A 14,451-nucleotide genomic window follows, 5' to 3' on the forward strand; every position below is an offset into this window, starting at 1 on the left:
GACGAACCCAAGCTCAAGAATTACAACTGGAAAATTTTAATAAATACATTTTCTTTGGTTTATCATTTTTATCATGTCTATTATTTTAGCCATATTTTGGTTTGTGCATAAATTTGCAGAACAAAATTCTTCAACTATTATACTGCAATTTAATTAGATGACTGGTTGTGCAAAATAACATAGAATTATAAGCACACATACATATGTGCATGGACTAAAAAAATGAGGGTTTGTGTGTGTGTGGGTGTGTTTTATTGAATAAATAATTTTGTATGAAAAAAAAAAAAGTATATGATGTGATGTTTTACGGTGAAAAATGACTTATTGTGTAAATAAAATTAGAGTATAGAAAAGGAAAAAAATATTTCCATCACATCATCTGCAGTTTCAGGTATATTTTTGGTGCTTCAATGGCTGCTTTAATAAATTGAATGGGATAGAATGCATTTTTCAACTTTGCTAAATCAATTCAGCAACTTTCAATAATTATTATTTCAACAATATATATGTAGATTGAATGAGGATAGAATAAATGATATATTTTTATATCAATGACTTCATTGTGTAGACCAATAAAATTTTATTAACAATCACATTATTTCATCAACCCAACGTTATTCTTATACGCAAACTGTTAGTTGGCCAAGAAAATTGTTAGTTACTAATTAATTTTTGTGTCCTTTGTCAACAATATTGTATGTATAAATGGTATTTATATTTTCCAATTAAGAATAAAATAAAACGAAATTAAATAATATAAACTGATAATGTATACGACCCATGAAATCAAAATTTCTAGCTAGTCAATGACTTAATATTATCCAATATCTTGAGAACTTATATAGTACTTTGTTTCATTAAATAATATTTCCATTATACATAACTTATGAGATAAATATAGATTTATTTGTCCAATTTTTTTTCCACATGATTATATATATATAAATATATCATAGCATAAAGAGCTAACATTCAACATAAAATATTATATTTTATATTATCGACACGATAATATATTCTTCTTATAAAAAAAATACATAAAATCAAAACACTAAACAATTGTTTAATAAAGTATAATATATAATAGTTTATTTTCAGGCAAAATGTGTATATATTAATTACTACCAAAAAAATAAGCTCATTAAGACAAACTTGAAGCTCACAACACATTGGGCTACCTTACCCTACCAATTAATATATAATATATATTCATATAGATAACATTTTTAGGTTGCATCCATTCCACAAAGAAACCAAATCATTAATATATCACCAAAAAATCAAGAAAAAGGACAAACAATATTAGTAATGATAACTTCATTCCTTTGCCTTTGCCTGTACCTATTAATTAGCTTAGAGTTCATTAGAGATTAAGTTTCAATACCATTATATTAATTTCATCCACCCATAAACTAATGCACAATTTTCATGTTTCAAAAATTATAGAGAAAGTTGTAGCAGTTTGCAAATAATAATAATAATAATAATCTAAAGCAATTTTTCACAAGAGTGTTAAATATCGATTTACATAGTACTTACAAAATAATATTTGTGGGATATAGAAATTGAAGAATAAGGACTAACATGATCAAGAAAAACCCGTCATGTAGCCAATACAACCGCCCGTAGATCTTTAAAATATACCCGGTTAGGGTATAGGGTTCGCATACCCCAAGAGTTTACGGGCAAGTCATTCTTGGCTATTAGACATGGTTCCTCTCTTCATGTAAGCCCTATCTTCATCACATATAGTGGCATGCCTATTGAATTGGTGGTGATGAGTTATTTTGGTATTGGATTGTATGTTGTGTATTTATAGGCGACGAGGCTTAGGCTCAAGGCGATATCGAGCAGACATTGTCATGTCCATAATATTCTCATATTCTTACATGCTATTTGACCCTTGGGAGCCAAGTTGGGCTTATCCACAACATTCTTGAATTTTTTGCCCCATACACTAGAATATATCCTCAAATCTCGAATGGAATGTCAACGTTGAATCTTGATCGCATCCTTGATTGAAAACCTTTTTTTCATTTCTAATAATAATGTCAACTGCATTATTATTGGAACCATATATATCAACTTACATCTGCAATCTCTTCTCAATATAATATTGAGTTCATTAGCATACAAAATTGCCATCAATGCCAAATAGATTATTTTGATAATTTCACACACACACACACACACACACATATATATATATATATGTATATATAGCTACAATAATACTTTTGCCCATGCCTATTCTTACAAGGAAAGGTGAAAGTGGGGATAAAATCGAATCTTTGCTATTCTCACTAGGAAGTGAATCATTGGCTGTCTTGTTAAATACAGATTTTATGCATATCTAATAATAATAATTTTTAAACTCCGACGCCACCAGGTTTACCTGTCACGCACAGTTCGCCTAAGGTGACTTATCTTGTCGGATCTAATTTGCAGGGTATTAATTTGGTTGTAGGTTTATTTAATGCACACGTTCGGATAGCGATTAACGATTGCAGATTCCTATGTTATAAAATAATAATAAAAATAAAAACTTCATTATTATTGACATTGTTTTTGGATCAACCATATTTATATATGAAAAAATTTCTTCTCTAAATAGTGGCTGCGGTTTCACGATATGAAAAAAAAAAAAAAAAAAAAAAAAAAAAAAAAAAAGTAAGTGATATATATACAGTATATGACTAATAATCCCATAAAAAGGAAAAATTAAAGAAGCGATTTTATTAATTAACTGGATATAAATTAGGGGCATTGAAGTCATTTCACCATGTTTAAAGACCACTTTTTCATCTGACCTGTTTATTTGTACAGATGAGATCGAAAGGATAGGATGTACGAATTGTGCATGATCAGGATCGCGAGTAATGCTTTGATTTATCATTATTCAAAATGTCATGGAATGGACCATTTCTCTTTTTAGACACATACTCAAAATTGTTGTGTTTAATACTAATACGAATAATAATAATAATAATAATAATAATAAAAGCATAAAGATATATCTGCATTGCATGCATGGGTTGTTTGATTGTAAATTTGATTTTTTAGTTTAGATTTTCGAGTAGTAAAAGTTTGAATTTAAATAATTATTTAATGTAATATAAATAATAATAAAAATAATTATTAATTTAATATAATTTTTTTATAAAAAAAAAATTAAATAGTAAAATCTTATTAGAAATTTACAATAGAAAACTGGGCATTCATAAATTTTACAAAAGGGTTCCATATATCCATCCGCGCCTTTCCACACGATCATTACACAAATTAAAAAGATGAATAATAGTAATTAATAACACGATATTAATTATTTATGCACACACATATGCTAATTATTTAATTTCATTTCATTTGATCCATCCCTCGTTACTATCACTTGGTCACTGACCTCGTCCTGTGTGACCATATCACCATCACCATCACCACTGTAATTAGTATTTTTGTTGTTGCCATTAACATTAATATCCAAATTATTATTATTATTATTATTATTATTATTATTATTATTATTATTATTAAATGGCAGAGAACAAACTGGATGTATCTCACAGTTGGGCTTCACAGCAGTCACTGGTAACTTGTCTTCTGAATTGGCCTTGCCATTTCTGTATATCAAATACAGTATAATTTGGACCACCCCAAATATCACTCCAACAACGTTTGGAACCTGCGAATGTAATAATTATTTACAACACAAATAATTGACTATATAATTGATTGATTGATTATTCACTACACTTCAATTATAGACAAACAGTATCATACTATTTGATATAATATTTTGTGAGCAAATAATTAAATTATCTAGCAATAGTTACATACCGCAACAAAAAAATCTTTGAGGAGCAAACCATAGAAAAACCACATAACCGCGTTGAACAAGAGGGCGATCGATAAGGCGACTGGCATGAACTCCACGCTCTTTGTGCGAATAACTCGACTCTACATGTACACGGACACACCATACAACATTAAAATTCACAAATTAATTAATATGAAAATGATTAAATTCGAAATACTTACCATTATGCTCAAAGGCGCAATATACACACTTATAGACAATACCACGGATATCCATCCAAGAACTTGAACTTGTTGCGAGCCCTTTACAAAATAGTGCGTGAAGACAAGAATCAATCCGAATCCGACAAAATTAATAAGAAAAAGCATCTTCAAAGCCACCATCTGCAATAAAAAAGACTAATTAATCAAAATAAACACGGAAAATTTGTATATATATTTTTTGCAGGGAATTAGAACAAGATTATGCGTCGCATTCGTACCCGGGCTAATTTGGGGGCGTAAGAAATGTAAATGAAGATATAAATGGCCTCAATGAAGCATCCAAAGGAGTTTATGGTAATAAGAAGTATTTCATTCGATTTGAGAGTCGCGTAATATATCCAAAGCATGCTACTCAACAAAGCTACGATGTATGGCACCGAATGGAACCCTCCTGTCGTTTTTTTCTTGTAAATGCTATAAAATGTCGGCCTGTATTATTGTAATAAGCAAATTTATTAATTGGCATGAATGCTTAGGAGTTGATAAGTGATTGTTAATTGACAAATGAACAAAACTTACACAGGGGCAAGATACACCATGAAGGCCACCAGATTTCCTGCATAATTAATATATATATATATATATATATTATTAATAGATTTATCGTTTATATATTACAGCTAGCACATGACTAGAATATGGGAATCTAATGAAAGTAAAATCATGTCCTTATTTTTGTCGAAACATTCGATTGTATCATCAAGATTATTTCATTTACCTAAAATCCCAAAGATGAATACCAGTGAGCTGTGAGTGATGATATGTGCCATTCTCTCTCTCTCTCTCTCTCTCTCTCTCTCTCTCTAGATATATATATATATATGTATTAAAACCTTCCAAATTTGATGAATTTGAAGTGGGGGAAACGGGTATATATAGAAGTATTGAGCTAGCTGTTGACACATTTTCCTATAATATATTTAAAAATATTATCAGATTGAGTAAAAAAAAAACATGCTACACTTAGACACCTTCGAGCACAACCTTTTTTTAAAAAAAAAAAAATTAATTTAACTTGCCCACCCAACATTATTACTTAATTAATTGAAAACAATTAACTTCACCTTAATCTCCTCAGCATTATTGTCTGTTTTATACATTTTATAGTTGCATATATAATATGACCTCACTAATTTGTTACTCAAACGATCACGTAGCTAATTATTAAAATTAAGATGTATGTACATATGCTTCTCATTTTCATTCTATAAATGGAAACCTTACAATTATTGGACATGGGATTTTAATTAACTTTATGTTGAAGACAATATAGGTTATATTGATTACTGATTCTTATGTTTCTAGGCAATATATATATATATATATATATATAGTGCAATTTCTAATTGATAAATTTGAGGCCTATTTTTAATTATGCTAATTACCTTGCAATAAATTAAATTATAAATGGTTAATTAGTCCATATCTAGAAAATCATAACTACTTCAAAATTTGGATGTTACCTACTTAATTTGCAGAAACAAATATATACATATTATCTATATTAAAAATTGATCAAAAAACTAATGGTACATAGAATTTTTATATACATATGTATGCAATGGATGTATATTTATAATCGATCAGTTTGTATTCAATTCCACTGAGGTTACGTATGTGCACTCCATAAAACTAACACCTGGCCAGCATCATCATATTTTGTACGTTTGTACTGATTTATTTATATATTTAACTATTCTAAATTAATCTAAAGGTAAAGCTTCATGATCAATAATATAAATTAATCTAAATTCTATGCCATACCTTCCTAGCTCCCACTTATTATTATTATTTCATCCATCTATGTAAATACGTGTTTAAAAATATATCCCATTAATTAAATGTGTAGTTAAAAAAAAAAAAAAAAGCCTAGTTAGTAATACTATTTATTAACAATATATATATTTAAAAATATCTATTTATTTTTTATTTAAAATATTAAAAAACATCTACCAATTTAACAAGTACTTAATTAAAGGCTGTCATGATAGGAAGATCGTGCATGTTTATGTAATATGATGTGAGGTGTTAAGTGATAATGCGTTCTATCTCCATTCACTTTAATTTTTTGACTCGACTAATCTTTCAAACTAATTAAGGTTTCATCAAAATATCTTCAATTCGACATATATACATCAATTTAATTGGATGATGATCGTGATGATCATGTTCCAATAAGATATATTTTTATATATAAAATTAAGAATGTAGACACAAAGAAAGTTTTTAATTTGGTTTATCGTTTTCTTTTAGAAATGTTTTGAGCCTAATCAAATAACATGCAATCATTTATATTAATGATAAAAATAATTAATAAAAGACTATGATCTTTAAGCTGTCATCGTTTCTGGACAGCATTATGTTGTCTTCTTGCATGTCATTTTCCTCTGTACGGAAATCAAATTTGTTGCTTCTGATATTATGCCATTTCCATTTTCCATGCATCATATCTAGCTCAATGAAATAATTTTAACCAATAATATGCCAAGAGTCATTTCTTTTTTTCTTTTCTATTTTCATCCCTTTATTTCCCTTTACAAGGCACAAAGATAATTCAGCTATCACAATTATATATGTTGAATATTGCAATTATAATTTTTTATCATTATTAACACGGTTCTATTATGATTCAACAGCTTTCTTTCAACAAATTATGCACTAGTTAAGTAGTATTTTTTATGTCATGAAGCATTTAACAAATTTATGGAGTAACTCAACATAAATAAGTAATCATTTAACATATTTATATTAGTACAATTTCAATAATTCAATACAATATGATGTAAACCCTTAGTGTAAAGAGACCTACTAATGGCCTGCTCTTTCATTATTACATGTGTACAGGTATTCCCTTTAATTTAACTTCATTATATAAAAATGGCATGATGTAAACTCAAAGCACTATATATATTAAATCACATTATTTAGCAATGTTGATTTTTTTTCCCTTCCTAAATTGATATCTATAGAAAATTGCTGCAAACTATTTGTGACATCTGTTGTTTTAAAAAGCTATGTTCATATAAATATGGTTCATTTTACCAATTATTAGGCAGAAAGGTAATTAGAAAGTGGTTAATTAATTGGCAGGATAAGATTGCCTTTATTAGTGTAAATCTCCAATGATTAATTACAATATTACTTGCTACCAGGATTAATTAATTAATAACCAATTATGTATCAAAGCCACTTTCAGCATATAAGTATATTTTATAGACCAATGCACCTAATTTTGGCCCAAGAGTGTTTCTTACTACTTAAACTTTTCGAAAAATGTATATATATATATAGTTAAAAAATATTGCATCCAACATTATTTACTAAAGACCCAATTAAACTTAATTCCAAACTCAATTTCAGACAAAAAAGAAACACATTTGGGTTTGTTTATTTGTGGGTGTGTACATTACTTATAAGTAGTGATTAAATGTACTGTTTTAAATTATTATTTTTTTTAAATATGGTATTTTTTAATGTCAAATTAATTGAAGAAACTCGAGATGTTTAATAATTTATAACAAAATAAAAAAGCCAGATATTACTAGAAAATTTTACAAATTATATTAATATTAATTTTCTCTATCTTTAAGTACGCCCAAGGTTCTATGGTGTAGTGGTTAGCACTCTGGACTTTGAATCCAGCGACCTGGGTTCGACTCCCGGTAGGACCTTTTTTTATCAACTGTTTCAACCAGACAGACGTATCTGGGCTGCCTACTGACTCACCCATATTTTGAAGAAAATTGGGTTAAAGCCCAATAGTTGTTGGGCCTATTGTTTAAGGCCCAGTTAATTAACAATTTTAGTACGATTGCACATAACCCATAAACAAACCACTAGAGCTTTTTGTTTTATTTTTTTAATAATGATTTAGATATAATTAAAATAAATGGACGTAACCCCTATTATAAAGGTTGTGTAGTTGATATTTTGGGGAATCGTAAAGACTTCTTAGTAAAAAAACATAAAAAGAAAATGTAAATGAACACAATCTTCTTTACCAAATACTCCTATTTTTGATGCTATGAATAATACACATACATTTACAGTTTAGTCAACTTTTAGAAGCTACATTCAGTTTCAGACATGTAACATAATTATTTGTATATTCTATCGAGAGAGCCATCAAATCATTCTTTTCTTCTTCACTGTTGAGGCCAAAACACAGCTCAGATTTGCTGTTGCTCCAAGTAATAGGTATAGCCTACCTGCCAACCAATCGCCGTCGCCCACCGTCGCCGGAAACTTTGGGTAATTCCTAATCTCATTGAATGCTCCAACCATCAATTGTTCTTATTAAATCCTGTGATTAATTCTATACATGATTGGGAAAAACAAAAAAAAAACGAAGGAATTCTGATTCCTCTCCGTCCGCCAGGCAACGGCGAGCTAGTTGCCGGAAGTCGTCGCCGGTGGTGATACCCCATACCCCTGGTCAAGGTCAAAGCCGACACGCAGAAATTCAAGCGACTTTTCTAGCAACTGGTTATTCACAAAATTAATGCTCTGCTTCCCAATCTTTCGTATCTGCTAAATTGCCCGCGTCATACGATTAATTCGCACCTACCATTTCATTTTCCATCATTTGCAGAGACAGAGAGTAAAGGAGAAAAGCTTGTTAAGAGGAATTAGGGATAGAGGCGATGGATGCACTGGCGCCGCCTGATTCCCAGGAAAGATCCGTCGGTGGTGCGGCGAGGATGATCCGAACTTATCAGGCGTGGGAAGGCAGTAATGTAACCCCACTTATCCTCTTTACATGCTCATTAATGGATTCCTGTCATCAAATTAGGGTTTGGGATTGCTAAATGAAGGTTTTTGAATGAGCTTCATCTTCTATGATCTCTTCATGGTTTAATTTGATGAATTGAATTGTATGCTTCTGATAAATGCTTGTTTCCGTGATTGAGTTTATGCAAATGTCTGATTAGGGTTTCCTGTATTAATTTTGGGCAAAAACTGCTGATACTACCTGTTACATCTGTTCATTGTCTATCTAACTTGATTAGTATGGCATAGAGCTACATCACTGCCATTCTAAATTTCGTCATTTTTCTATCTTTGCTGCAGAAATTTTGTCTTGGGGGAAGGTTGATATTTGGGCCTGATGTACAGTCGATACTTTTTACGATATTTCTTATAGTTGCTCCAGTAGCTGTTTTCTGCGTGTTTGTTGCAAGAAAGCTGAGAAATCATTTTCCTGGCAATTCGGGGATCGCAATTATGGCTGCATGTATTGCTTTCACACTATATGTGAGTATTAATTACTACTTTTAAGGTTTGATGTCGGCTTCCCATGTTTCGGCAACCAACTAATAACTACTAAATCTGACGTTGTGATTATCAATGCGGAAAGACTGTCATCTTATTTGCCATTTGCAATGGACATTTGGCATATAGTTTTCTAGTTTGATTCTAGTGATATTATCGGGAGTCGATCTCTCTACCGGTTAGCGATTTTGGCAATATTCTCCACAACAACCTGGATTATAATATTGATCTCCTTAATACTTATGATTCATCCCTTATTTAGTAACCCCTTTTGTCAAGGAAATACTTTTCAAAACCTTTCGACACCAATTTTAACTCCACTAATGGATCGAGCTTACTGAAGTGAAAGCATCTATTTCTAATCTATATTAGACTTAGTTACATCATATCATTTATTCAGTTCCGTTTTGTGGCATATCTCAATAGGCTCATAAGTTGTGAAGTCCTATTAAGAGTGGTGAAAATGCTTATAACATTTCCTATTATTGGCATATATTTATCTTGAAGAGATTGTTGTCACAAAGTAGGAATTTCCAAGAAAGTAAAAAACCGGAGAAAAGTTGGATGAATTAGGCTACTCTTGAACTAGAAAATAGTTGTTCTACTGGTGTGGAGAAGACATTTCTTTGTTATGTATTTCGAATTAAATTTTGATATTTGATTCTTTGATCTTCTGATCGTTGTTGCAACTGCAAAGATAAGTTGTAGGGAAATCATTCATTAAGCCAAGGCTCATCATGTGCCGTGCATAACATAATGTTCGGGTTACATTAAGTGAGTAAAATTTCTAATTTGTGGATAATATTTAAGGATTACTAAGAAGCTACATAATGCCTGGATTGACAAAAAGATGACTTGTGAAACAGTCCATACCCTGCTTCAGCGTAACAACAATCAACTACAATATTAGGATTTGTTCGGATAAGAAAAAATCATGAATCCTTTTTTGCATTCTGTGAAAATTGATTTCAGGATATGGTCATAATCAACATGGCTATTCTTGTTGTTTCCAGGTGCTAGTTCTTCTTCTGATGACTTCTGGAAGGGATCCCGGTATTATTCCTCGCAGCGCTAACCCTCCAGAGCCAGAAACTAATGAAAACAGTCTTGATTTTGGGCAAGGTTCAGCCCCCCGCCTTCCTCGGACAAAAGATGTTGTAATTAATGGGACAACTGTGAAAGTCAAATACTGTGACACGTGCATGCATTACAGGCCTCCACGTTGTTCGCATTGTTCAATTTGCGACAACTGTGTTGAGCAATTTGATCATCACTGTCCGTGGGTTGGACAATGCATCGGATTGGTAAGTAGAGATTTTTTATGCATTACTGTTCATGGGTCTAAATTCATGTAGGACTAGGCTATTATATTCTGCATCTAAATTTCATTTTTTTGATTCTGGGTGCAGAGGAACTACCGATTCTTTTTCATGTTTATCTTTTCGACCACATTGCTCTGCTTATATGTTCATGGGTTTTGCTGGGTCTACATTAAGATGATAATGAACAGTGAGAAGACTACAATATGGAAAGCAATGATCAAAACACCTGCCTCCATTGCACTTATTATCTATACTTTTCTTGCACTCTGGTTTGTGGGCGGGCTGTCGGTCTTCCATCTCTACCTCATCAGCACAAACCAGGTAAATGAGCTGTGATCAATGATCAATTCCATTATAACAATTATCTGGCAAATTTATGTACCTTTAAGAACTTGTATTGCGACAGTAGTTTCCAAACTCACTGATATTTTGGGTCAATTTTCCAACATGAAATTTTGTTCTCTGTTGCAGTCCACATATGAAAACTTTAGGTATCGATACAGTATGCGATCCAACCCCTACAATAAAGGAATAATTGCAAACTTCATGGAGATATTCTGCAGTAGCATCCCTCCGTCAAAGAACAAATTCCGGGCAAAAGTGCTGAAGAAACCTGCTGTGCAGACTCCTTCTGTGAGTAATGCTTTTGGCAGCCGACAATCATCGAGCTCCAAATATGATCAACAAGAGAAGACGATTTGGGGCGAGACTGCAGATAGAGTCCTGACAATAGGATCCAATCGGATACCTCGTGTGAGCAGTGATTATATTACAGAAAATCAACAATAGCAATTGGTTTTGAGATAGCATTTGATCTTGCTATTACTACAGTCTGTCACTTAAATCAAGATTGCAGATTATTTGATGTAGCTATTGTTCAAGTGCTGGGAGCGTATACTTTTAAGGGTCCCGCTGTTGCATGTATAAATAATTGGGGTTTTTTTTTTGGGAGTTTATATTCAAATCTGAGAAGAGTATTGCATGTAGTAGGTTTAGCTTCTTTTGGCTGACCTTTATGACTTTGAACAGCACAAGTAAGGAGTAAGAAAAGCTACTTCTTCTCCATGAAGGAAAGAACAATGCGAAAGCCAAAACCAATTCAAGACACACACCTTCTATCTATCATCTTTTGAGGGATCTTGCTTTTCCTAAAAGGGAGAAACTTTCTTCATTGTCTTTTGCTTTCAGCCCATAATAACCAGGAAAAAGAAGGTATCTGATTTCACTCTTTATATGAATCTCTCCTGATCAAATGTGTGGAACACTGAACTTTAGATGTCAGATTTCCATAACTTAAAGCAACTAATTACAAGATTTATACATGTATACTGAATCATGATTATAATAATAAGAGCATGTAATGAGCTGATCAGACAGAAAATCCTCAAGTCTAAGCTTCTACTATTAAGCAAACTCCTTTACTTGCAGTGGTTAGATCTTTATGGAGACACTTTAAAGAAAGAGACTGAGCCTTTAGTCAGAACGCAAATATATGTCAATAAGTAAGAAATAGGGTGGACTAAGGAACCTGTGATTCCATCTATATAAAGAACTCCAAGAGCAAAAGCCTTCCTGTGCACGTTCAAACTCTAACTGTCGTGTGCACTGCAGCATTCTTACTTGCAGGGAAAATCTGAGGTACTTTCCGGTGCTATCAGATCAGGAATGGACAAGTGGAATTTTGTTAAAGATGGAGGCAGCAAGTTACCTCTTGGATTCCGGTTCCAGCCTACTGATGAAGAGATCGTTTTCCAGTATCTGGCGCGTAAAATATTTTGTCATCCTTTGCCTGCTCTAGTTATTCCAGAAATTAACGTTTTCAGCTTTGATCCGTGGGAACTTCCAGGTTTGCTATTCTTCAAGGTTTTCAGCATCGTCTGAATGCTTGAACTCTGCATGAAAAGATTTGGCTAATCAAAGAATTATATGAATAGGCGATTTGGATCAGGACAAGTACTTCTTTAACAACCAGGAAAGCAATCACAGGCATGGAATCAGAACTGGGAGGGCCACTTGTTCCGGTTACTGGAAAGCCACTGGTTCAGCCAAACGGATAGTAAGTTCAAAAGGGGCACCAATAGTCGGAATCAGAAACTCGCTGGTGTTCTACAAGGCGAAGCACCCCCGCCCTGTTAGAACTGATTGGATTATGCACGAGTACTGCATTGCCCTTTCAGGAAATACAGACTGTAATATCCAACAAAGAAGGAACTCTCAGGTAGAAACAAATCTCTCTTTCTTTCTAGTAACAAAAATCATGTTTAACATACAAATTTCTGCTAAGCAGCTTGGCAACTAAGCATTTTCTTGATGCTGATAAAATGCTCATATTGGGCTTTCTCAGGGTTCTTTGATTCGAATCGGAAACTGGACTCTATGCCATATAATTTTGAGGAAAAGAAGCTGCACATCAGAAGTAAATCAAGAATATGATCACACTAATAGTTATGGCTATACAGCAGGTGAAGTGAGTGATACAGATTCTAGCTCTGCATCATCCTCATCACCATATTTTGATTCTACTGCTCTCACTGAGGTTACTTCAAGTAGTGCTAATTGTGATGAATCTAGCTCTCAGAACAGCGCATAATTTCAAACTCAATAATTTGTTGCCTCATGTACTATCTCTCGATTTCTTAAGCACAATCCTACTCTTGATGAAGAATAGCGGCTGTAAATCACATGCATTCATTCTTCGTCGACATTCAAGACCAGAGCAATATATGTTCAAGGGGTTTTTGCTATTTGCCTTATGGGTTCTATAGGATAATCATAGAAAGTAACAAATTAAACAATGGTTTATCTTATTTCCTTATCTAATAAAGCCACAAATATAACGAGTGGCGATCATCCTTCCACCCTCTAGAAATGATTGATCACTCATATCAGCTAAAGTTTATAATGAAAATTACCAAAATTAACATATAATCCACCTTTCTTACCTGCAAACATTTTGCAGCTGTTGATCCTCCTGAAGTATAACACATACCTACAACCCATAGGTACTTCCTGAATACTTTCCCTCTTATCCACTTATTGCAATCCCCAATTCTAGACCTAATTTCAACAATTCTTCCATGCTTCCATCATTTGCGCAATTGCATTTTACCCGATCGATAATGGGTTGCACCGGTTCGCGATTTGATGGCAATGAAAAAACTCAGTCGTCCGCCGGCGGACACACCAACCGTCCGATCAAGCATTTCCGTCCCATCCATTCTAGAAAATATCGGCTTCGGCGTGAAAACAAGGACGTCGATCACCAGAATTTTACTTCACCAAAATTGGCGCAAACTCTGAGGAAGACAAACCGCATGGAAAACCGAACAAGGAGGCCTCGAACGATGAGGAAAGAAAGATCAGGCGTCTCCCTGGCTCCCCGAGCTTTCGAGTTTATTTCAACGAGAATGGCGGAGATTCTCGTCAACCATTCCAGCATGTACATTTCTCAATCAAAACTCGTCTCTTTAATGCATACACTAGCTATTTCGCCATTTTCATGTCTTCTGTGCTCACGAGATCTTGAAATAATATATACATAAATATATGTAGTGCTGCAAATGCGGGTTCCCTTGCACCAAATATTAATATTATTAGTATTATTATTATTTACGTAGAAACGGTCATCTTCTTCACCATCAACGCCTCGCCATGATAGTTCAGAATTAACTGCTTATTGGCGGAGATAAACAAACCCTTTTTTAATTTCACATTTTTTAAAATTAAATTAATCTAATAAAATTCGATAATTCCTAACTAAGAGGCTGTTTGATGTCTG

At 32.8% G+C, this 14,451-nt stretch overlaps 3 protein-coding genes and 1 non-coding gene across 9 annotated transcripts; 3 read left to right on the forward strand and 1 right to left on the reverse strand.

The window, feature by feature from the left end:
- Positions 1-3,434: 3,434 nt before the first annotated feature.
- Positions 3,435-4,870, reverse strand: LOC127239180 (bidirectional sugar transporter N3-like). Its single transcript, XM_051257211.1, has 7 exons — positions 4,799-4,870; positions 4,600-4,636; positions 4,299-4,509; positions 4,039-4,200; positions 3,838-3,957; positions 3,551-3,682; positions 3,435-3,440 (listed from the first exon to the last, which is right to left on the reverse strand). Exons 1-7 carry the CDS (start codon positions 4,848-4,850, stop codon positions 3,435-3,437), a joined length of 720 nt encoding a protein of 239 aa, XP_051113168.1. The 5' UTR covers positions 4,851-4,870.
- A 2,809-nt stretch (positions 4,871-7,679) lies between these two features.
- Positions 7,680-7,751, forward strand: TRNAQ-UUG (transfer RNA glutamine (anticodon UUG)). The gene has a single exon. It is a non-coding gene; the product is annotated as a tRNA-Gln (tRNA).
- Positions 7,752-8,105: 354 nt separating this feature from the next.
- On the forward strand, positions 8,106-11,554 carry LOC127241416 (probable protein S-acyltransferase 7). Of its 4 annotated transcripts, none has more exons than XM_051260463.1 (7): positions 8,118-8,331; positions 8,432-8,565; positions 8,672-8,816; positions 9,151-9,333; positions 10,365-10,655; positions 10,761-10,994; positions 11,145-11,554. In XM_051260463.1, exons 3-7 carry the CDS (start codon positions 8,724-8,726, stop codon positions 11,460-11,462), a joined length of 1,119 nt encoding a protein of 372 aa, XP_051116420.1. In that variant the 5' UTR covers positions 8,118-8,331; positions 8,432-8,565; positions 8,672-8,723; the 3' UTR covers positions 11,463-11,554. The 4 variants fall into 4 exon arrangements, with proteins under 4 accessions (XP_051116437.1, XP_051116428.1, XP_051116420.1 ...); XM_051260455.1 differs by having other exon boundaries at positions 8,459-8,565; XM_051260480.1 differs by lacking the exon at positions 9,151-9,333 and having other exon boundaries at positions 8,106-8,331; positions 8,459-8,565.
- A 184-nt stretch (positions 11,555-11,738) lies between these two features.
- On the forward strand, positions 11,739-14,230 carry LOC127241437 (NAC domain-containing protein 83-like). 3 transcript variants are annotated; one of them, XM_051260499.1, is made up of 5 exons: positions 11,739-11,885; positions 12,102-12,175; positions 12,285-12,519; positions 12,608-12,891; positions 13,018-14,230. In XM_051260499.1, the coding sequence occupies exons 3-5, from the start codon at positions 12,339-12,341 to the stop codon at positions 13,261-13,263; spliced, it is 711 nt and encodes a 236-aa protein (XP_051116456.1). In that variant the 5' UTR covers positions 11,739-11,885; positions 12,102-12,175; positions 12,285-12,338; the 3' UTR covers positions 13,264-14,230. The 3 variants fall into 3 exon arrangements, with proteins under 3 accessions (XP_051116456.1, XP_051116464.1, XP_051116448.1); XM_051260507.1 differs by lacking the exon at positions 12,102-12,175 and having other exon boundaries at positions 11,740-11,885; XM_051260491.1 differs by lacking the exons at positions 11,739-11,885; positions 12,102-12,175 and having other exon boundaries at positions 12,182-12,519; positions 13,018-14,229.
- Positions 14,231-14,451: the final 221 nt, after the last annotated feature.

This window comes from Andrographis paniculata, unplaced genomic scaffold, assembly GCF_009805555.1.
Source record: "Andrographis paniculata isolate CXL003 unplaced genomic scaffold, ASM980555v1 Contig18END, whole genome shotgun sequence".
In the NCBI taxonomy this organism is placed as follows: Eukaryota; Viridiplantae; Streptophyta; class Magnoliopsida; order Lamiales; family Acanthaceae; genus Andrographis; species Andrographis paniculata.